Consider the following 23,067-nt stretch of genomic DNA (forward strand, 5'->3'; position numbering starts at 1 on the left):
TGGTAAATCTTGTTTGCCTCTCTAAAGCTTCCACATCTTTCATATAATGAGGTGATCAGAATTGAACGTATCAACTGAACTAGAAAAGTTAGGGTCTGGTCTACCTTCTTGAAATGTTTTGAGGGGGTCCGGCCTGGTCCATAACATTATGAATTGAATGTGCCTGAAGAATCTGTTTTTAAGAATAATGCTACTTCTCCTGGCATGGTCACAGCAATCATTGGAGTACCTGTACTTAATTCCTCAAGAACAATTTGGAATGTTTGCAACCCTATACTTTTGGAAGTATATAAAACAGTGGGGAAATGTCACTTCAATTAATTAGAATGTTACCAGAAATAAAAGCTTATATTTATCAATAAAGAGTTCAGATAATCAGGCTTTTGAACTAAAGTGGAGAAGCTTTTTTTTTGGAAGGTTTTGGGTACCAATTGGAACACAACATGATAAAATTATTTTTAACATTTATAATGGGATGTGAGCATCACTGGCTAGCCAGCCAACACTTTTTGCCCATTTTTAGTTGCCCAAGAGCAGTTAAGGGTCAATGACATTGCTGTGGGTCTAAAGTCATACATAGATCAGATGATGTAAGAATGGCAGATTTCCTGTGAACTTTATAATATTTCCTCAGAGGATAGTGGAGGCAATAAGAGAGAGGTAGCTAGATTCTTGTTAGGCCAGGAAAGGAAGGGATATTGGTGGTAGGAGTGGGGTGACTGGAGTCGGGATGGCTATTGTAGATGGGGATGGGAAATTTGAAACAAAACTAAAATCAACCATGATGTCATTACTTGAAGGAGCAGGCTAAAGGCCTGAATGATCTACTTCTGCTCCTATTTGAAATGTTTATATGAGAGGGCACACCTTCTAATGTAGCCACTAAAATAAATTAAAGCTGAATTTAGAAAACATGTTTTTATAGACATTTAGTAATCTGTGTATAAAGAAACTGCATTTTTTTCGCTAATATTGATCTTTAATATATTGCAATACTTTGGAAGTTTATCTATGGAGCAAGAATTCCAACTTGCATTGCGTCTTGATTCATCATGAATGTTTAAACATTAGGCCAGATCTTGCTAAGAAAACAATGGGAAGTTGAATAACATATTACTAATATTAATACATAAATCAGTCAGCAACCTATAGTGACCTACCATGAGAATTACCAAGAATTGTTGCTGAGTCATATTGCTCTGTAATTAGAGTTACAAAAATGGCATCTTGAATTCAACAACCTAAAGTTTCTGTGGCATAAAGTAAAGTCACTGCAGTCCCAGAGCTCAATAGAGCTGCTCTCTCATTAAAGAGATGCTTTAACTGGGTAGTCAGCATAAGGGGAGAGATTGAGATGACGGGACCATCATGGTAATACGAAACTCCTCTCAATAGAGTTAGGATGACTAAGGGAAATACAGTATCATAGTTGTAACATAGTTGTAAAGTCACTGAATTGAGTATTCCAAAACCTCAGACTAATGTCATTGTTCAGGAGTTTGAATCCCACCATGCCAAATGGTGAAGTTTGAATTGACTAAAAATCCAGATTAAAAAGCTAGCCTAATGATGACCATGTAACAACTATAAAATTCTGTTCAAACCTATCTAGTTTCCAAATGTCTTTAGGACAGGTAAAATGCCATTTAGAACCACTGTAAATAGGTGTATTCCACATAAACTGAATGTTTGCAAGGTGCCTGTGTTGGGATGAGATGGCACGAGATTTCCTCATGGTGGAGATGTGTTCAAATTTCAGTCGGAGTTTTGCAGAAGTTGCCAAGAAGATCAAAGTTTCAATCATAGTATAACACCAGGCATAATTCACTAATACTTAAACTTCTTCAATCCTCAAACCAATTATTGGAAGCCTACTTTTACTCTATTAGTTTTCAGAAAGTTTCACACCATTGGTTATGAACGTTTTGGTCAGTGTTTGTCAAGGTGTCATCTCAGTTGCAGTAACATTTATTATTTATTAAACTCATCAAAAAAAGTATACAGTACCACCTTGATTACTGGAACATCAATTATCCGAATTTCGGATTATCCGAACAAGATCTCAAGATCCTGTAAAAACAGCATTAGGCAATTCAGCATTCGGTTAAATGGCACTTTGGTGTGCATTGTGGGATAACTGAGAAATGTTCAATAATCACCACTCAAATTACTGCTTGTTTACGATAGATCAGTTGTCGATTAAACAGCACTAAGGCATGCATTGTCAGATAACGGAGAAGTGTTCGGATAACCGGTACTCATAAATTACCTTTTGTTTATGATCAGTTATCCAAACGATCAATTATCCGAACAAAATACTCCCGGCCTATCTTGTTCAGATACTCGAGGTTCCACTGTATTAACATTGTCAATGACTGTAAGTCATACCTACGGCCTAGAAAGTGAAAAATATAAAAATGGTTTCATTCCTTCCGGATCTGAATTTTTTATGACCTGTACCAGATTTAACAAGTAATTCATTGCCTGTACTTTTTTCTTCATTTCTCATCTCCTAAATTATATCAAATATATTAGAATCTCGATTATCTGAATGAGATGGACGGGGAGTATTTTGTTCGAATAATTGATTGTTCAGAAAATTGATCTGATCGTAAACAAGCGGGAATTTATGAGTATCAGTTATCCGAATATTTCTCAGTTATCCGGCAAAACATGCCTTAATACCATAAAGCTAATACATGAATGTTGAGTTGCCTAAAGCCATTTTTATGGGACCTTGAGATCTTGTTCAGATAATTGATGTTCAGATACTCAAGGTTGTACTGTAAGTAGTTAAATTGTGTGTCCTATTGTGCACTAAGATTCCAAATTCCCAATTGCTTTCTATTGTGTACCATTGTGTACCATTGTGTGCCACTTGGGTGGCACAGTGTTCCAGTAGTTAGCACTGCTGCCTCACAGCACCAGGGACTGGGGGTTCAATTCCACTGCCAGGTGACTGTGAGGACTTTGCACATTCTTCCTGGGATTCCTCCAGGTTCCTCCCACTGTTCAACGATGTATGGCTTTGGTGGATTGGCCATGTTAAATCACTCATAGTGTCCAGGAATGTGCAGGTTTGGTGGACTAACCATGCAAAATGCAGGGTTACAGGAATGGGATAGGGGGATGCTCTTTGTAGGGTTGGTGAGAACTCAATGGGCCAAATGGCCTGTTTCCACACTCTAGGGATTCTATGATTTTCAGTTTACACTTCCAATGGCAATCAAACTAATAGGGTGGACTGCAAAATGACACGCTTCAGAAATATCTGGTCCATTGTTGCACTTTATGAGAATGTTAATTAGTTCCCAATTGTATGTTAAGAGTGCATTGATTTGTAAAGTACTTATGATTCACTTATGCTTCATGGGTATGGCAGCATTGACTAATCTATATTTCCCAATTACAGCCTTGCAAACTATACACAAGCTTAACAGTTCACCAGATTAACATTATTCATGCCATTGATATTTGAAATGCCATTCCATCTCTTATGCAACCAAACAAACCAATTTGGCTGCATGACTCACTATGAATAAGATCATTGCTCCAGTTTTCACGCCCCTCCCATAAGTATATTTTGTCTTTGCATTACTGGGTACTTCTCCTCTTAAGGAGACACACCCAATGAAACTGCATATTGCAAATTCATGTCTGTGTTATCTATTCATCAGTATAAAAAGACAGACATAATGGGAGTGTGCTTCCAATTACCTTAGAAAAGACAAAAATAATAATTCAGATTTAGCAACAATTTACCAGTTGGGTGTGTACTCTGTTGTTGCATATTTCTATGGGAACCAGTCAATATTTTTGAGTATGACCAACACATTTACAACTAGTGGTATGAAAATTTCCTGAAAACCAATAGTGTTAAAGTAAGTTTTTGATAATTGGCTGGAAGATTGAAGAAGTTTAAGTGTTAGTGAGTTATGCTTGGTGTTATATTATTGTTGAATCTTTGACCTTTCTGTTGACGTCTGCAAAACCCCCACTGAAACTTGAACAAATCTCCACCATGTGGACATCCTGTTTCATCTGTGTGGCCAAATTTCATCTGAACTCTATCTACCAGTTCGCTGATGACGCCACTGTTGTAGGCCGGATATTAAACAATGATAAGACAAAATACAGAAAAGAGATAGAGTGCTTGGTGGCATCTTGTAATGATAACAATCTCTCCCTCAACATCAGCAAAACTAAAGAGCTGATCATCGACTTCAGGAAGTAAGAACAGGACACACCCCTATCTACATCAATGGAGCTGAGGCAGAGATGGTCAAGAGCATCAGGTTCCTATGAGTGATGATCATCAGCAATCTGTCCTGGACCACCCACGTATGTGCAACAGTCAAGGAGGCACAACAACACCCCTTCTTCCTCAGGAAGCCAAGGAAATTCAACACGTCCATAAGGACTGTCACCAGTTTTTATAGATGCATCATAGAAAGCATTCAATCTGGATGCATCATGGCTTGGTATGGCAAGTGCACTGCCCAGGGCCACAAGAAACTACAGAATGTTGAGAAAACAGCCCAGACCATTACGCAAACTAACCTTCCATCCATTGACTCCATCTACACTTCTTGATGCCTCGGAATGGCAGCAATCATCATCAAAGACCCCTCCCATACCAGTTATAATCTCTTCCAATCTCTTCTGTCAGGCAGAAGAACCAAAAGCTTTAACACTCATACCAACAGGTTCAAGAACAGCTTCTTTCTCACTGTTATTAGACTTCTGAATGGAAGTTTCAAATCTAATATTGATCTTACTTTTTGTGCAATAAAAACCTAAAGATCTGCAAATGCTGTAAATCTGAAACAAAAACAGATGTTGCTGGAAAAGCAGGTCTGGCAGCATCTGTGAACAAATCAAAGTTAATGTTTCAGGTCCTTTGGCCCTTCCTCAGTACTGATGATAGCTAAGAAAATGTCAGTTTATATGCAGAAGACGGGGGAGAGGTTAAGGAGTAAACGGTAGGTAGGGATAGAGCCCAAAGAGAGAGATCAGTTGGACAGACAAATGAGTTGATAACAATCTGGCTGGGAGGATGAATAGCTGTTAAGTGAGACTGTTAGTGGCTAACAATAGGAGTGTGTAATGGCAGACTATGTAATAATAAAGCTTGGTGTGTGTGGTAGGGGGCTAGGATATGGTGGAGTTCAGGGCCTAAAATTATTGAACTCGATGTTGAATCTGGAGGGCTGCAGAGTCTCCAAGCGGAAAATGAGATGTTGTTCTTCCAGCTTGTACTAAGGTTCGCTGGAGCACTGCAGCAAGCCTGACACAGAGATTTTGGCCAGGGAGCAAGGTGGTGTGTTAAAGTAGCAGGCGACTGGAAGCTCAGGGTCTTTTTTGCAGGCAGAATATAGATGTTCTGTAAAGCGGTCACCCAATCCATGCTTTGTTTCCCCAATGTAGAGGAGATCACATTATAAACAGGAATGCAGTAGACTGGTTTGTGAGGAGTGCAGGTAAAGAGCTGCTTCACCTGGAAGGTATGTTCGGACCTTTGGTTGCTGAGGAGAAAGAAGTTAAGTGGGTGGGTGTTCCACCTTTTGGCAGTTGCAGGGGAATGTGGTGCCATGGGGCTGAGAGGGGTGAAAGGAGTTAAGAAAGAGTCAGCCAGGGTGTCTCAGAGAGAACAGTTCCTGAGGAAGGCTGACAAGGAAGGAGAGAGGAGGGGAATATGTGTCTGTTATGGCATCACACTGGAGATGGTGGATATGGCAGCTCTTAATCTTCTGGATGTGGATGCTGGTGGGAAGTAGTTAAGGACAAAGGAAACCCTATTGCTGTTGCAGACGGGAAGAGAGGGGGTGAGAGCAGAAGGGAGGGAGGTGGGTTGGACCCAGTTGAAAGCCATGTTGACAACATGCTTTTTGGCACATCTTCTTTGCAGCTGTAACTTTGTATTCCTCACTCTGTTCAATCACTCTCTGATCTTTGTATGTTTTGACTTGCCTGTACTGCACGTAAAACAGAACTTTTTACTGTATTTAGATACATGTGACAACAATAAATCAAATCAAATCTCATCCAAACCCAGGCACCTGCAACTATACAGTTTTTGTGGAATACACCTATTTATATCAGTTCTGAACAGACTATAAGTTTATGTCTAATATTTTAGGCACAATAGGTCTCAAAGTTGTGTTTTTTTTATTTTCTTAATTGAAGACCTATTTTCATTAAGATCTGCAGGGTATTTTGTGCATATATGAATGAACCTTTCTGATTCTAGAATTATCTGCATTTTCTTAAATGCTTTCTCTAATAAATGCAAACGATAAAGAGATTCTATAAATATATTAAGAGCAAGAGGGTAACTAAAGAGAGGGTTGTCATTGTGTTGAACCGCAGGAAATGGTAAAAGTACTAAATTAATTTTTAGTGAAGAAAGAAATGAAGACTAGGGAATGCGCAAAATAAATTTTGTTGTTTTAAATACAGTTCACACTATAGAAGAGTAAGTTCAAGAGGTCTTAGAGGATATAAAAGTGGATAATTCTCCAGGTCCTGGTCTAATGTCTCCCAAAACATTGCAAGAAGTAAGGGAGGAAATTGCGACACCCCTTGCATCGTCTATAACTAAAAATGAGGTGCCCGATGACTGGAGAGTGGCTAATGTTGTGCCCTTGTTTAAGAAATGTTGCAAGGAGAAACCAGGGAACTGTAGACCTGCGAGTCTGACTTCAGTTGTGGATTATTGGAGATGATTATAAAAGATAGGATTTATGGTTATTTAAAGAGGCAAAAATTGATTAGGGATAGTCAGCATGGTTTTGTGTGAAGAAAATCATGTCTCACAAATTTGACTGAGTGTTTTGAGGAAGTTACCAAACCATTGATGAGGACAGAGCAATCGACATTGTTTACTTAGACTTTAGTAAAGTCTTTGACAAGGTTCTGCATGGTAGACTAATTAGTAAAGTTAGGTCATATGGGATTCAGGGTGAGCTTACCAATTAAATATATAAATGGCCTAGCAGGAGATAGAGAGTGGCGGTGGAGGGTTGCTTTTTGGACTGGAGGCCTGTCACCAACAGTTTTCCACAGGGATTGGTTCTGGGTCTTCTTTTGTTTGTCATTTATTTAGAATATAGAAGCCATGGTTAGTAAAATTTGGTGGTGACACCAAAATTGGTGGAATAGTAGACAGTGAGGAAGGTTTTCTAAGATTACAAAGGGATCTTGACCAAATGGGTCAATAGGCTGAAAAATGTTATTTGTAATTCAACCTGGATACATGCAAGGTACTGCATTTTGATACAACAAGCAAGGGTAAGGCAGATAAAATTAATGGTAAAGTCTTAGGTAGTGTTGTAGATGAGGGACCTACAGGTTCAGGTGCACAATTTTTTGAAGTTTGTGTCACATAGTGGTTAAAAAGGAGTTTGGCAAGCTTGCCTTCATTGCTCAGTCCTTTTAAGTATAGGAATTGGGAGTCATGTTGAGGTTGTACAGGACATTGGTGAGGCCTCTTCTGGAATACTGTGTCCTGTTCTGATTGCCCAGTTATAGAGAGGATATTATTAAGCTGGGGAGGATTCAGAAGAGATTTACCAGGATATTATCTGATATGGAATGTTTATAAAGAAAGGCTGTTCAGGCTGGCACGTTTTTCCACTGGAGCATAGAATGTTGACAGGTGATATTACCGAAGTTTATAAAATAATGAGGGAGGTAGATAGAATTAATGGTAATTGTCTTTTCCTTGGGATGGGAGCTTTCAAGACTAGGGGGCACATTTTTTAAGATGAGAGAAAAGAGATTTTAAAAAGACATGAGGGGCAAATATTTTACACAGAGGGTGGCTCCTGAGGAGGTTTTGGATGTGGGTACAATTACAACAGTTAAAAGACATTTGGATAAGTACATGAATAGAAAAGGTTTGGAGAGATATGGTCCAGAAGCAGGCAGGTAGGACTAGTTTAGTTTCAGATTATGTTCAGCATGGACTAGTTGGACCAAAGGATCTGTTTCTGTGCTGTATGACTCTGTGACTCAGAACTTCAAAGTCACATTATATCCTTACTTAACATTCTTGTACAACCTGTATTAGAACAGTGATCACACTTCAAAAATTCTTTTTGGCTTTAGATTACTCTGAGACATTCAATAATCATGATCATGCTCCCTGCAACATATTTCCACCCATGATATAGTACAGAAACAGCCTGTACCAGTTCACAAAAAACACCTTCTGTGAGTGTGACAAAAGTAAATTCTCTTCTTCTGCTTTGCAACCCATTTGCAGCCTTTAACACAGCTAATTAACCCACTCTTTAACTGATGGCTGTACTTGCTTGGCTCCACTCTTATTTCTTAAACTGTAGCCGGAGAATCATCTGCAATGGCTTCTCTTCCTCCTCCCCACCAAACCAAGTAACAGCATTCTCACTGATTTTTTTTCTTCTTCTTCTTTTCTACATGTGACAGCAACTTCTAGAATTGGAAAGTCCATGCTGAAAATTGTGTAGGCACACCTATCGACATGTCAGGACCCTCAGATCGCAGGTTATGTGGAACATTGCCAAGTATCACCAATGATTGCTCAACAGATCATTTTATTTCTCATTGGCATGTGACCCCCCCCAATGACTTTATCCATAAATATGCCTTCAGAGTTTGCTGACCCACAGCAGTTTAGAGGAACTGCAAATGGATTGGACTATGTACAATCATCAGTGAAAATTTTCTTTTCACCTTGTTGTTGGGAATATATATTTAAATTTGATGACCATGTGAAAACTGGAAAATATTGAACTGATTTGATGTTTTCTGAATAGAAATGGGTTTTACCATGTGGTTTCTTGGAAAAAGTTAAAAATGACCCAACACCAGTTTATAGTCCAACAGATTTATTTGAAATTATAAGCTTTTGGCACACTCCAAAAGCTTGTACTTTCAAATAAACCTATTGGACTATAACCTCGGGTTATGTGATTTTTTTTTAAAAACTTTGTCCACCCCAGTCCAACACCAGCACCTCCACATCGTTTCTTGGAAAATTAGATCAACAGTTTGATGTCTGCTGTGGTCTGCCTGCTGATTACAGAAAATCAAGTGATTTTGGAGAAAAAGATAAGCAAAGATTTTAGGGAGATAGGAGCTAGGGTTTATGGGCATTATTTGCGGGAAAATCTGGCTTTGAAAGCTCAATGATGGCTCTGATAGTTGCCTAAGAACTCTTTCTGTACTTGGTTTTCTGTTTTCACAGACATAGATGGTTGTATGAAAAAGAACAGTGGAACCTGCAAGTATCTTTCTTTCTCTCGCTCCCTCTCTTACTAAACATTATTTGCAGTGTTAAGTTTTATATCAACTGCAATGAAGTTGGGCAGGAAAGTTGTGGCCACAAAGCAAATTCTCACTTGAGGCTTCTCATTTACTTTGCTTGATTGACTATTCGCACATACCTCCTCATCACATCCAGGACACTACACCCTTCTCACTTTCCTCCTCCACGTGGACTAGCCCATCCCCATCAAGGAAATTTGCTGACTTCAGATGCAACTAAACAAAAACTAACTGTTGGATGATTTATTTAAAACAAATTGGACATGATGCCACAAGATTCTCAAGCACCCCTGACTTTATCTTGAAAATAGGTCATAATTAAAATAGGTTTTATACCAGTAAGAATTTGTGGAGGCTACATTACAAGTACAGTCATTTCTGATAATAACATAATAGTCCTGTCCTCATGTGATCTTGCATTATAAACAAATCATGCAATAGCAGCACCATTTAAACTAATGGAGCTGGAATCGCATTATAGCTGATACTGGTAAGGAAAAGTTCACGTTCTATAAATAATGGTATAAATTCTTCAATCGCAAAAGCCAATTCATATTGAAGAAACATGCATTATAGCAGAGCCAACTGTATGAACATGCCACAGGTTGACATAAGGCTCGAGACACCAGAAACACACCACTGAATTAATGTCTACACTTCAACCCACTGTAAGGAAATTGAAATTTATAATCCCACCTGATTAATTCAGCCCATATGCCATCTCTCTTACTTCCAACTGCACTCATAATCCCACTCCCACTCTTACCACCCAAGGTTAAAGTTAATTCATTGCCACAGAAGTCTGTGAAAGCCAGGTCTTTGAGTATATTTAAGACTGAGACAGATAGGTTCTTGAATATCAAAGGCAATCATGGATTACGAGGAGAAAGCAGGAGAATGGGGTTGAAAAACTTATCAGCCATAATTGAATGGCTGAGCAGACTTGATGGGCTGAATGGAATAATGTCTGCACCTATGTCTTATAGTCTAAATGTTCCTCACTTCAGTTCTTAACAGTTGGTCACCTTTTAGAGTATTGTAATATGGTACATATTGAACATCCTGAGTTTAATTGGTGTCTCACTTGTTGAAAAGTGGCACTCAGACAGTAGTAGGCCTTCCTCTAGGTTTTAGGGGAATGGATATCCCTCACAATAGGAGCTTCTGGCTAACAGTTCCTTCACTTTGCAGCATCTCCTGGTAGGTTCAGGTGACTCCCAGAAAAACAACTCCAGCAACAAGGAGCAAGGCCAAAGGTTTTTGGATGGAGAGAAGATTTAATTAGATTAGATTCCCCAGAGCATGGAAACAGGCCCTTCAGCCCAACCAGTCCACACCAACCCTCCAAAGATTAACCCACCCAGACCCATTTCCCTCTGAATAATGCACCTAACACTATGGGAAATTTAGCAAGGCCAATTCACCTGACCTGTACATCTTTGGACTGTGGGAGGAAACCCATGCAGACACGGGGAGAATGTGCAAACACAAACAGTCGCCTGAGGCTGGAATTGAACCTAGAACCCTGGTGCTGTGATGTAGCAGTGCTAACCACTGAGCCACCATGTCACCCCCTTAGATTAGGTTTAGTTTAGATTTCCTACAGTGTGCAAACAGGCCCTTCGGCCTAAACAGTCCACACCGACCCTCTGAAGAGCAACCCACCCAGGCCTATCCCCCTACATTTACCCCTGACTAATATGCTATTGGCAATTTAGCATGGCTAATTCACCTAACCTGCACATCTTTGGACTGTAGGAGGAAACCCACACAGACAGGGGGAAGAATGTGCAAACTCCACACAGACGGTCGCCCAAGGCAGGAATTGAATCCAGGTCCCAGGCACTTCAGGCAGCAGTGCTAACCACTGAACCACCGTACCAGAAGATTGAGGTGGAGGGAGCTACTAGGATTGGAGCTTATGGGGAGAAGGGAACATTGAGGTCAGAAATAAAGGCAGGACATTGGCTTTAATTGGCAACTGCACCACCATGCCCCACCCCCTTTCCCAAGTATCACGACCAAATCCAACTCTGCCTGCCAAGCTCAAAAGCTGACAAGCAGAACTGCATTTTATTTCTTGCTGGGAGGCTCACTCATGCTGTAGGCTGCAGCTGGGTTAATCTGGCAGTGGCAGACTGAGGCTCTGTGTGGCTATTAATTGGCCACTTAAAGTCCTCAATTAGTGGTGAGATGGGAAACTTGGCCAGTTTTAACTGTTCCCTACCTCTGGACTAAGAGGCCCAGGTTCAAATCCCACCTGCTCCAGAGGTGTGTAATAGCATCTGTGAACAGATTGATTTGATAAAGTATTTTTTTGAAAAAATAACCCAAAGGGCATTCCCTATCAGAAATAAATTCCAATGGAGGGAGAAAGGTTCTGGAGATCCGGCACAAGTCCTCCAGCTCTTCCCATACCCCCAAAACAAAATTAAATGCCCTATCCACCTTCTAGCTGGCATCCTCCAGTGTTGGAGTTCTTCTGCCACAGGATGGGCTGTGAGCCGGGAGAGGTGGGCACACCTGCGGCACTGAGTGAGTGACAGGCGGACACCCGGAGCGCGTGCTAAGGGGGCGGGGCCACAGCTGGAGCCCAGTCTCCTCGAGGAAGTGAAACAAGTTCGCAGGTAGAGCCAGTGAACGCAAGGCAGGTCTATGTTGTGCAGTAGAGGGGGTGGAAAAAAAAAGTGGTTACATATTTGACAGAAACTTTCAATAAAGATATTTTAACTCAGAAGATTCATGAGCTTGCTCTTCTAAATAAACAACTTCGCTTCCAGTTGCTCGCGGAAATCTATGGACTCCGGACCACGATACGAACAGTGTGTTGAGGGTAATGTCCTGCAACTTGTTTTGCAATTACTCTGTGCTGATTCTGTTCGACACAGTTGAACGATCTTTTCCTGCATTATTTAACAACTTTGCTATACAACAAATACGAGTCATTTGAAGTAATGTTGTAATTTGACCTCTGTCTTAAGGTATTGCTATTTTGCAGCTGAAGTGGACGTATGTTGAGTATCGGATTTGACTGCGTGGTCAGAGCACAAAGTAAAATTAAAACTTAGAATATGTCATTTAATAGAACCACAGCAATAAGAGGTATAGTTGGTAAGTTTTGCAGATGACACCAAAATTGGAAGTGTAGTAGACAGCGAAGAGGGTTACCTCCGATTACATCTAGATCTTGAATCAGATGCTCCAATGGACTGAGGAGTGGTAGATGGAGTTTAACTTAGATAAACGTGAGGTTCTACATTTTAGAAAAGCAAATCTTGGCAGAACTTATACCCTTGATGGGAAGGTCCTCGGGAGTGTTGCTAAGCAAAAAGACCTTGGAGTGTAGGCTCACAGCTCCTTGAAAGTAGAATTGCAAGTAAGTAGGATAGTGAAGAAGGCGTTTGATATACTTTCCTTTATTGGTCAGAGAATTGAGTACAGGAGTTGGGAGGTCATGTTGCAGCTGTACAGGACATTGGTTAGACCACTTTTGGCATAGTGTGTGCAATTCTGGTCTCCTTCCTATCGGAAAGATGTTGTGAAACTTGAAAGGGTTCAGGAAAGATTTACAAGGATATTGCCAGGGTTGGAGGATTTGAGCTGTAGGGAGAGATTGAATAGGCTGGAGCTGTTTTCCCTGGAGCATCGGAGGCTGAAAGGTGACCTCGTAGATGTTTATGAGGGGTATGGATAGGAGAAATAGACAAAGCCTTTTCCTTGGGGTCGGGGACACCAGAACTAGAGGGCATGGGTTTAGGGTGAGAGAGGAAAGATATAGAAGAGACCTAAGGGGCAACTTTTTCATGTAGAGGATGGTACGTGTATGGCATGAGCTGCCAGACGAAGTGGTGGAGGCTGGTACAATTGCAACATTTAAAAGACATTTGGATAGGTATGTGAATGGAAAGAGTTTGGAGGGATATGGGCCGGGTGCCGGCAGATGGACTAGATTGGGTTGGGATATATGGTTGGCATAGACGAGTTGGACCGAGTTTCCATGCTGTACATTTCTATGACTCTAACCACTCTTGGTTATTTGTTTTTGCTCGCTCTGCTTCAAGTTACCATTCTTCCATTTAAATATTATTACATTATTCGTAAGTAGTCATTCGAACAATAATCTTACCAGAGCATCACTTTAAAAAAACAGTCAAGTTTATCAGATTTTCCCCTATTCTAGGTTTCATTTTCATTGGAAACAATCAGTTTCTATTTGCAGTGGCCTATGTTTTATCAAGTTACCTTGTAATATCCTCTGTTCTGATGAAAATCTAATGTTTCAGGTTGTTTAATTTGTGGTTCTTCACCCTAGATGTCACCTGAGTGAGATTGCAATAACCTAACATCCTGTAATATAGAGCCCAACACTGTTATTGGTCATTCAACTGTGGTCATAAATCCTGCATTTGATTAAAATTTTGTATTCCACTTAAGTTTTTATTTACTCAAACTAGAAAAACAAACACGCTCATCTACCACACTTCAGTCCAACAGACCACATAGAACTTCAATTTTTTAAAAATATATTTAAGAACATTTAGTTATTATAAAGCTACAAATTCTAATAATCTCTGAAACATGTCTCTGCACCAAGGTAAAAAGTGATGGTGAAAAATATTTTGCAATGTGATTTACATGTCTCTATGGTAATAGCATTATGACCAGGGTAAATAGACAGAGAAGCATTTTTTTTGTGTGGTTTGCTGGTGTGTTGATTGAAAATAGAGAGCAAAAATGGCGCAATAATTTTAAAAAAAGTTCCAGCAAATGTGTGAAAATTATTCTCAAAATGGAACTGGCAAAGTCCTAGCATTATTCTAATAAAATTACATTTCTCAGGTCCATGTTTCTTTCCTGATATATGATACTTTCAAAATAAACACAGTGCTACAGAACGGATCTGACCAAGATTCTGTTTATCAGTCTTCCCCATATATATTCTACCTCTTTTCAAGATTGAGTTGAGGGAGATTTAGAAGCTTGTCACCAGAAACAAGGAGGAGGATTGGAGAACGTGAAGAGCTTTCAGTGAAATGCTGGCAAGTTGGATGAGTTGCATTCTGTCTCAGCTGGATTTAGATAAGATAATACACCTATGTTAGTTGGATTTGTGGTTAGTGCTATATCAGTGGCACTGTTCAGTAACTTTTGGAGAGATGGCCAGCTCTATTTTCAAAAATTTAATTCAGTTTTGCACAAAGAATTACAAACACATTAATGAGAGAGTATCACTTTTATTGTAATAACTTCAGAATTTTCATGAAGGGAAGGCCAATCCTTTAAATGTTTGTTTCACCCTTCAAGGCTTTCATCTAGTTATGTTTTATTCCCTATGTATTGAACATGCTGTGTTTTCTGCGGTTGTCTACAAATCAACACCAACTCAATTAAAAAGTAAGTCAGTGGCAGCTAATAATTTTTGTAAAATTTGTGGGTATGATGTTGTTGTTATGGTCCCCTCACTTATTTGCTTATGTTAGGGTACACCCATGTATGTTATATCAGGTACTGTACAGCTACACAAGTCATGTCAGTAATTATCAAGTCTTGCTTTACTCGGCAAAATCTTCATATTAGTGGAATCTGGAAGCTAAAAATCAATGAAAGATGGCTTCCCACACCATATTTTGGTTAATAGCAAAACAAAAATTGAACTGAACATACTGAGCAAGATAGTGGTGAGGTATTAAATGCAATTTTAGAAATTTTGCATTCCTGGGTTGTTTTGAATTTAGTATAAAAATGCTTTCATTTTATAAGCCTCAAGCCCTCTCAATTATTTTATATTTCTTTTAAAAACCCTACAGGTTCTTTCATTTCAGTAGCGTGTCCTAATAAGTCTCAATGGGCTTTGTGTCAGATCATCAACGTAACAACCGAAGAAAAAGATAGTCAACCTTACAGAACAAGTGAAAAATTAAATGGAACTGAACATGAAACAATAAAATGGCCTGACACACGATACAGCCTGTACATTGGATTGGCCTTAGCAGTCACCTCCAGTCTCCTCACAGGATCCAGTTTTATACTAAAGAAGAAAGGTCTCTTGCGAGTGTCTGAGAAAGGAATTACCAGAGCTGGTAAGTCTTTTTTTTATTTTAAGATCATTTTCTTAGTGTTATGGTTCAGAGATCTCTTTGAGTAGTGTATGAGATGATTGGCTTTGCAGAAACAATTGTAAGGTGTCACTAATAAATGTCTTTGTCAAATTAAAAATGTAATTTTCACATGAACTTAAATGTATAAAATAGCACTTGTGGATGAGTCTGCTGTTTTGTGGTGTTTTGTCAGGAATGAGCTTAGTATTTTCTTATAATCAAGAAAAAAATCTGAAGTTAGCATAAGCTGGACGATCAGAGTTCTGAATGAAATTATTTTCTTGGTTGAAATGTGTTTCCACGCACATTTTGTTTTCTGTCCAGCTTGGACACTTTGTAACACACCCCTTAGCATTGAAAAAGCCATGCAATTTCTTTCAATTGAGGCCCAATTAACCTTTTTTGGATATTTTTATACATTTAATACACATTGCAATAAGTGGGTCAACAATTTGTTCTTCAACTATATTCCAATAGGTTAATGAAAGTAGAAATTCTAAACTTTTTGGTTTTTATATTTATGAAATTTTGTTTTTCTTTTTGATGTGTTTTTCCAATAAATAACGTGTTCATACATGGATGTAACCATCACTGACTAGGCCAGCAATCACTGTACTAGAGAAGGTGATGCTGAGCTATCTTGCTAAACTATTGCAAATCTTGGATGTGCTCTTAGGAAGAGAGTTCCAGAATTTTTGATCTAGTGTATGTGAAGGAACAACAAAGTAATAATCCAAGTTTGGATGGTGTGTGGCTTGGACAGGAACTTGGTGTGGTGCTAACCTTGTTCGTCTAGGTGGTAGAAGGTTTGGAAGGTGCTGTCAAAGGGGTTTTGGTAAGTGATTGCAGTGTATTGTTTTGGTGTCATGCATGGGATGTGAATGTCACTGGCTGAGCCAACATTTATTGCCCTTCCTTAGTTGTTCCCGAGAAAGTGGTGGTAAGCTTAGCGTATGTGGATCCACAAAGCTGTCAGGGAGGTATTCCAGGATTTTCTCCCAGAGACGGAAAGAGCAGGATTATATTTCCAAGTCCAGATGGTGTGTTTGGAGAGGAATTTGCAGATAGTAGCGTTTCCATGTATTTGCTGCCTTGGTCCTTCTAGATGGTAGTGATGATGATATTGGGAAGATCCTGTCTAAGGAGCCTCTGTATGTTCCTGCAGTGCATCTTGCAGTTGACACAAACTGCTGTTACCATGGAGGGACTGAATGTTTGTGGACATAGGGCTAATTAAATAGGCAGCTTTGCACTGGATGGTGTCAAGCTTCTTGACTGTTAACTCAGTTGTCTTGACAGCTGCTTTGTAATGTGAAATGATGCCAACAGCACAAGTTCAGTAGCCGTACCACCTGAGATTACCATGAAGATCCCAGCTGAGTCCAACTGTCTCCTAATGAGAAAGCAGCCCCCAATCATCTGTTAGGACTACGCTGACTTTACCTTTACCTCCTTGTCCAATGTTTTGACTTGCTGCCATGAAACATCGTGTAGTCAAGAGTCAATGTTGAGAACATCCAAAAAAAAACTCCTCCTCAATTCTTCTATAAACTGTGCCACCACCTCTAAGGCTCCGTCCTATCAATAGGACATGACTTTTTCAGGGTGATATCAGAGATACCTGTCTGTAAGGTATGAGTCTGACAGTTTGAATTTGAGGTAGTTGCTTGACTAATCTGAGACTGTTCTTCCAATTTTGGTATGAGACTCCAGACGTTAGCAAGGAAGATTTTTTTCCAGGTCAACAGGTTTACGTTTTTCATTTCCAGTGTTGAGAATGATGTCAGGTAGTCTGTGGGTTTCACTCTCATCTTTTATGATGTGCAAGTGCCAGTGTTGCACTGGGATGGACAAAGTTAAAAATCACACGAAACTGGGTTATAGTCCAACAGGTTTATTTGGAAGTACAAGCTTTTGGAGCACTGCTTTGTCAGGGTAGCTAGTCACCTGACTACCTGACAAAGGAGCAGCGCTCCAAAAGCTTGTACTTCCAAATAACACCAAGTTATAGTCCAACAGGTTTATGTGATCCTTTCTTTTAGACTTTTTAGTGGCTTTATGTGACTGAGTTATTTGTTGAGGCATTTCAGATGGCTGTAAACTATCAAGCACTTTGGTTTGGGTCTGGAATCACATAGGTAAGGATAAAAGATTTTGTTGTCTAAAGGACATTAGTAAACCAATTGATTTTTAATAACTGGTTACATGGTTGTTATTAGACAAGCTTTTAATTCTAGATTTTATTGATTTCCAATTTTTACCATTTACTTTGGTGTGATTCAAACCCATTTCTCTAGAACGTCAAGTTCTGAGGAAGGATCCTATCAAACTCAACATTAACTTTGTTTCTCTTTGCCTATATGCTGCCAGACCTATTCACTTTCTCCAGCATTTATTTTTATTTCAGATTAGCATCTACAGCATTTTGCTTTTATACATAGAACATTGGTCTGAGGTTCTGGATTACTGGTCCAGTGACACTACCACAGCACCTTAAAACTTCCCCTCACTGTTAAGTTTTGATTAATGAAATATTGTAGGATATGATTATAGTATTCTTATTTCCAAATAAAGTAAATTTAATTATTTCAGAAATTAAGTATAGATTGCTTCGAGATTTCGGTGAGAAATCCTACAGAATTACTGGTTCTTAAGTTGTCAATTGGAAATGTGTTATCAGTTTTTATTTAAATATAAGGTTATTGTCAGCAATCTTTTCACCCAACTTTTTGCTAAACCTAACTTATCCTTTCTTTCTTCTTCTCTCACCCACCTATCGCTGCATCTTTAAGGTTGCTGCATTTTTGGAAAGCAAATCTTAGCAGGACTTAATGGTAAGGTCCTAGGGAGTGTTACTGAACAAAGAGACCTTGGAGTGCAGGTTCATAGCTCCTTGAAAGTAGAGTCACAGGTGGATAGGATAGTGAAGATGATGTTTGTTGTGCTTTCCTTTATTGGTCAGAGTATTTAGTGCAGGAGTTGGCAGGTCAAGTTGCGGCTGTACAGGACACTGGTTAGGCTACTCTTGCAATATTGCATGCAATTCTGGTCTCCTTCCTATCGGAAAAATGCTATGAAACTTGAAAGCGTTCAGAAAAGGTTGGAGGATTTGGGCTATAGGGAGAGGTTGAATAGGCTGGGGCTATTTTCCCTGAAGCGTCAGCGGCTGAGAGGTGATCTTATAGAGGTTTATAAAATTGAGGGGCATGGATAGGATAAATAGACAAAGACTTTTTCCCTGGGGTGAGGGAGTCCAGAACTAGAAGACATAAGTTTAGGGTGAGAGGGGAAAGATATAAAAGAGACCTAAGGGGCAACTTTTTCACGCAGAGGGTGGCATGTGTATGGAATGAGCTGCCAGAGGAAGTGGTGGAGGCTAGTTCAATTGCAACTTTTAAAAGGCATCTGGTATATGAATAGGAAGGGTTTGGAGGGATATCGGGCAGGTGAGACTAGATTGGGTTGGGATATCTGGTTGGCATGGACGGGTTGGACCGAAGGGTCTGTTTCCATGCTGTACATCTCTATGACTCTATGACCTGTTGCTTTATTGATGATTGCATCTCACTCCACAAGTCTGTCCGTACTATTTTTATTTTTGTGAATAAAGGCCTTGACATCCATGACCTTTCTGTGGATATTTGCGTTGATAAGATGGTGTCCACTGAAAGTTGACTTTTTTCTCTTTATTTGTTCAAAAGGATGTGGATATTAATAAGTGTCATTATGCCAGTGTTTATTGTTCATCCTGTATTGTCCTTGATGATGCTGAGCTGCCGTAGTCTGTGTGGTGTAGGTAGTCATAATGCTGCAGGAGTTACAGGTACCGTTTGTTACTTAACTAGCTCTACTTTCTAGTGATTTGGAAGGGTGCAGGGCAGAGGGTGGAAAAAAGTTTGCCTCTTGTCACTAACTACAAATGGGCTTCTCTTCCTTACAAAATCAATTATTTACTTCCTGTAATCATGTGACCAGAGTTGTGTACACAAATCCAGTTGTGCCTTAAGCACTGCCTTGTATGGTTCCAGTATTGTACTCCATACCTTGCCCAATGAAGGAAAGTGTCCTTTTTGCCTTCGTAGCCACCTTTTACCTCTTCTACTACTTTCAGGGATCTGGGACATGCCCAGTGTCTCAATGGTTACCACTGCTGTCTCTGAGCGCCAGGGACTTATGTTCAATTCCACCCCTAGATAACTGTAAGTGTGGAGTTTGCACATTCTCCCTGCATCTGTGTGGGTTTTCTCCCACAGTCCAAAGATGTGCAGGTTAGGTGGATTGGCCATACTAAATTACCCATAGTGTCCTGGAATGTGAGCCATGGAAAATGCAGGGTTACAGGGATAGAATGTAATGCTCTTTGGGCGGTTGGCTTCCACACATATTGACAAAATCAATATGAAGAATATAAACTTAAAGCCCTTAGTTTTTGTACTTGTTCTATACTATAAAGGATTTGGAAGGAGTCGGAAGGCATTTGAGAAGGTTGAAAGTAAGTGAATTAACTATTAGCAAAATAAACCTCTTCACAGGAATGTTGAAACGCTCAACTTAGGCATGGGGAACTATAAATCTTCATGGTTAACATTTACTTGGTTTTGTTATTGGATTTGTTAGGTTTTCAGTCCACTTTTCACTTAAAAATATTTACAGCAAAGAATTAGCCCTTTTTTATTCATTACATCGAGACCATAGCAACTTGGCTAGAGCTAGTTTAACCAGACTATCTTTAACCCTCTAGCCCCACAATTCTTTCTTCCTTCAGGTTCTTATCCTTTGGGAAGCCACAATTAAATCTGCCTTCACAACAATCTTATGCAATGCTCTCCAAATCCCACATGCTTATGGAAGAAAAACACATTTCCGCATAATGCCATTGGTTCTTATGGCAATCACCATATTCTTTGGATCTTGACCCTTGTAATAATGGCACTGTCTAGGCACTTCATGATTTTTTAACCCCTTTTATCAAATCTCTCAATGTTCTCTGGAGAAACAGTGGCTTTCTCCTTAATCCATCCATGTAGCGAATACCCTGAAACCATTATCTCACTTTGTTTTTTTGTGCCATCCCCAAAGCCTTCATATCCTTTGTACAATTGACAAACTACTCCAGCTGAGGCCAAAACCGAGTTGTGCAAAGGTTCATCATAACTCCTTGCTCTTTTGCTCCATGCTTCTATTTATCCCAAGATCTTGTCTCTTATTGACCATTTTCTTGAAATGGATTCAGGAAGGTGTGTGGGTCAGAACTGTGACATTTGCAGCAAGATCAAGAGCATTCTTCCATGCCAGGTTCTTAACTTACAATTGAGAGCTATGATATTTCTGATTTACTTTAGTTATAAGACCTTACATGTTTTAGCATGGAATCTGACCATTCTGAATTATATTGCAACACCTTAAGGTATTCTGAACTGCTGGTGAAAGGGACAAGAGAGTTTGTTACCTGCCCTCCATTTTGCTTCAATTTATTCTGGTCCTATGCCTATTTCTGCAAAATAACAAGAGCTAAGCAGAAGATGACAATTTCACCCATCTGTGGGAAACTTCTAACTCGGGCATGTTTATTTTCTGTGATATCACCCTTGATGCCAATATCATCCTTAATAGGATTTAGCAAATACTTCATAAAATGCACACTTGAAAAATTAAGAAATAAGGGACATTTTAAGGTTTTTGAGAAGATTTTTAACTCCAGTTGTGGATGAGATTGTTGGTTTGCCTGTCGAGCTGGTTGGCTTTGTATGCAGATGTTTCGTCACCCTAGTAAGTAATATCATTAGTGCGCCTTCCGATGAAGTGTTTTGTACTGGTCCACTTGTTATTTATCTGACCCGGTCTGTTATGGTGGGTTGTGTCATTTCCGCTCCTGATCCCCAGTGGCTTGCATATAGGATCCACTGGAATGTAACCATCTTGGGACAAGCTAACCAAAGACCTGCACAGGAGTTTCTAGAGGTCTGGATCTCAACCCCGAACGCTATCAATAGGCATATAGAAATGGATCCTATATACGAGCTACTGCAAAGCAGGACTGGAATGACACAGCCCACCATAACAGTTCCAGGTTCTCCAGGAGATAGATTTCTTTCTTGACTATCTGATATTGGTACAGTTGGAAAAAGGAGCAAATCAAACAGTCAGGGCAGACAGGAATGACTGACAACAAAGTAGGATTACTAAATTAAATTGCATTTATTTCAATGCAAGAGGCCGAACAGGGAAGGCAGATGAACTCTGGGCATGGTTGGGAAAAAGGGGCTGGGATATCGTAGCAATTACAGAGATCTGGCTCAGGGATGGACAGGACTGGCAGCTGAATGTTCCAAGGTACAGATGCTATAGGAAAGATAAAAAGGAGGACAAGAGGAGGGGGGGGAGTGCTGTTTTTGATAAGGGATAACATTACGGCTGTACTTAGGGAGGATATTCCTGGGAATACGTCCAGGGAAGTTATGTGGGTGTGTGGGTGGAACTAAGAAAAAGGAAAGGGATGATCACCTTTTAATGGGATTGTACTATGACCCCATCCCCCCACCCCCCCACCCCCCCATAGTCAGAGGGAAATTGAGAAACAAACTTGTAAGGTGATCTCAAAACCTGTAAGAATAATAGGGTGGTTATGGAAGAGGATCTTAACTTTCCAAACATAGACTGGGACTACCATAGTGTTAAGAGTTTAGTTGGAGGGGCATTTGTGTGTACAATAATATTTACTAATTCAGTATGAGGATATACCTACTAGAGAAGGTGCAAAACTTGACCTCAGCAGGGCAGCTGACTGAGGTGTCAGTCAGGGAGCAATTTGGGGCCAGCAACCTTAATTCTATTAAGTTTTAAAATAGTCATGGAAAAGGTTAGACCAGATCTAAAAGTTGAAGTTCTAAATGGAGGAAGGCTAATTTTAACGGTATTAGGCAAGAACTTTCAAAAGCTGATTGGAGGCAGGCAGGTATTCACAGGTAAAGGGATGGCTGGAAAATGGGAAGCCTTCAGAAATGAGATAATGAGAGTCAAGAGATAGTATATACCTGTTAGAGTGAAAGGAAAGTCTGGTAGAATTAGGGAATGCTGGATGACTAGAGAAATTGAGATTTTGGTCAAGAAAAGGAAGATAGCATATGTCAGCTGTAGACAGCAGAGATTGAGTAAATCTTTAGAAGAGTATAAAGGCAGTAGGAGTATACTTTTTAAGAGGGAAATCAGGAGGGCATGAGATAGCTTTGGCAAATAGGATTAAGGAAAATCCAAAGGAATTTTATAAATACATTTAGGACTAAAGAGTAACTAAGGAGAGAATAGCGCCCCTCAAAGATCAGAAAGGCAGCCCATGTATGGAACTGCAGGAGATGGGGAAAATAACAAATGAATGTTCACTGTGGAAAAGGACATGGAATATACAGAATATGGGGAAATGGTGACATCTTAAAAAATGTTTATATTAGAGAGGAGGACGCGCCGAATGTCTTAACACACACAGGTGGATAAATCCCCAGGACCTGATCAGGTGTACCCTAGAACTCTGTGAAGCTAGGGAAGTGATTGCTGAGCCTCTTGCTGAGATATTTAGATTAGATTAGATTACTTTGTGTGGAAACAGGCCCTTCGGCCCAACAAGTCCATACCGCCCCGTCGAAGCGCAACCCACCCATACCCC

The 23,067-nt window shown here is 39.8% G+C and overlaps 1 protein-coding gene across 1 annotated transcript in view; it reads left to right on the top strand.

Moving 5' to 3' along the window:
• Positions 1 to 11,941: 11,941 nt before the first annotated feature.
• Positions 11,942 to 23,067, top strand: part of LOC140482310 (magnesium transporter NIPA2-like) — a 33,781-nt gene continuing 22,655 nt past the window's right edge. The window contains exons 1-2 of the mRNA XM_072579587.1: positions 11,942 to 12,142; positions 15,117 to 15,389. Coding sequence (XP_072435688.1) covers positions 12,106 to 12,142; positions 15,117 to 15,389 — 310 coding nt within the window. The 5' untranslated portion in view covers positions 11,942 to 12,105. The remainder of the gene's footprint in view (positions 12,143 to 15,116; positions 15,390 to 23,067) is intronic.

This window comes from Chiloscyllium punctatum, chromosome 1, assembly GCF_047496795.1.
Source record: "Chiloscyllium punctatum isolate Juve2018m chromosome 1, sChiPun1.3, whole genome shotgun sequence".
NCBI lineage: Eukaryota > Metazoa > Chordata > Chondrichthyes > Orectolobiformes > Hemiscylliidae > Chiloscyllium > Chiloscyllium punctatum.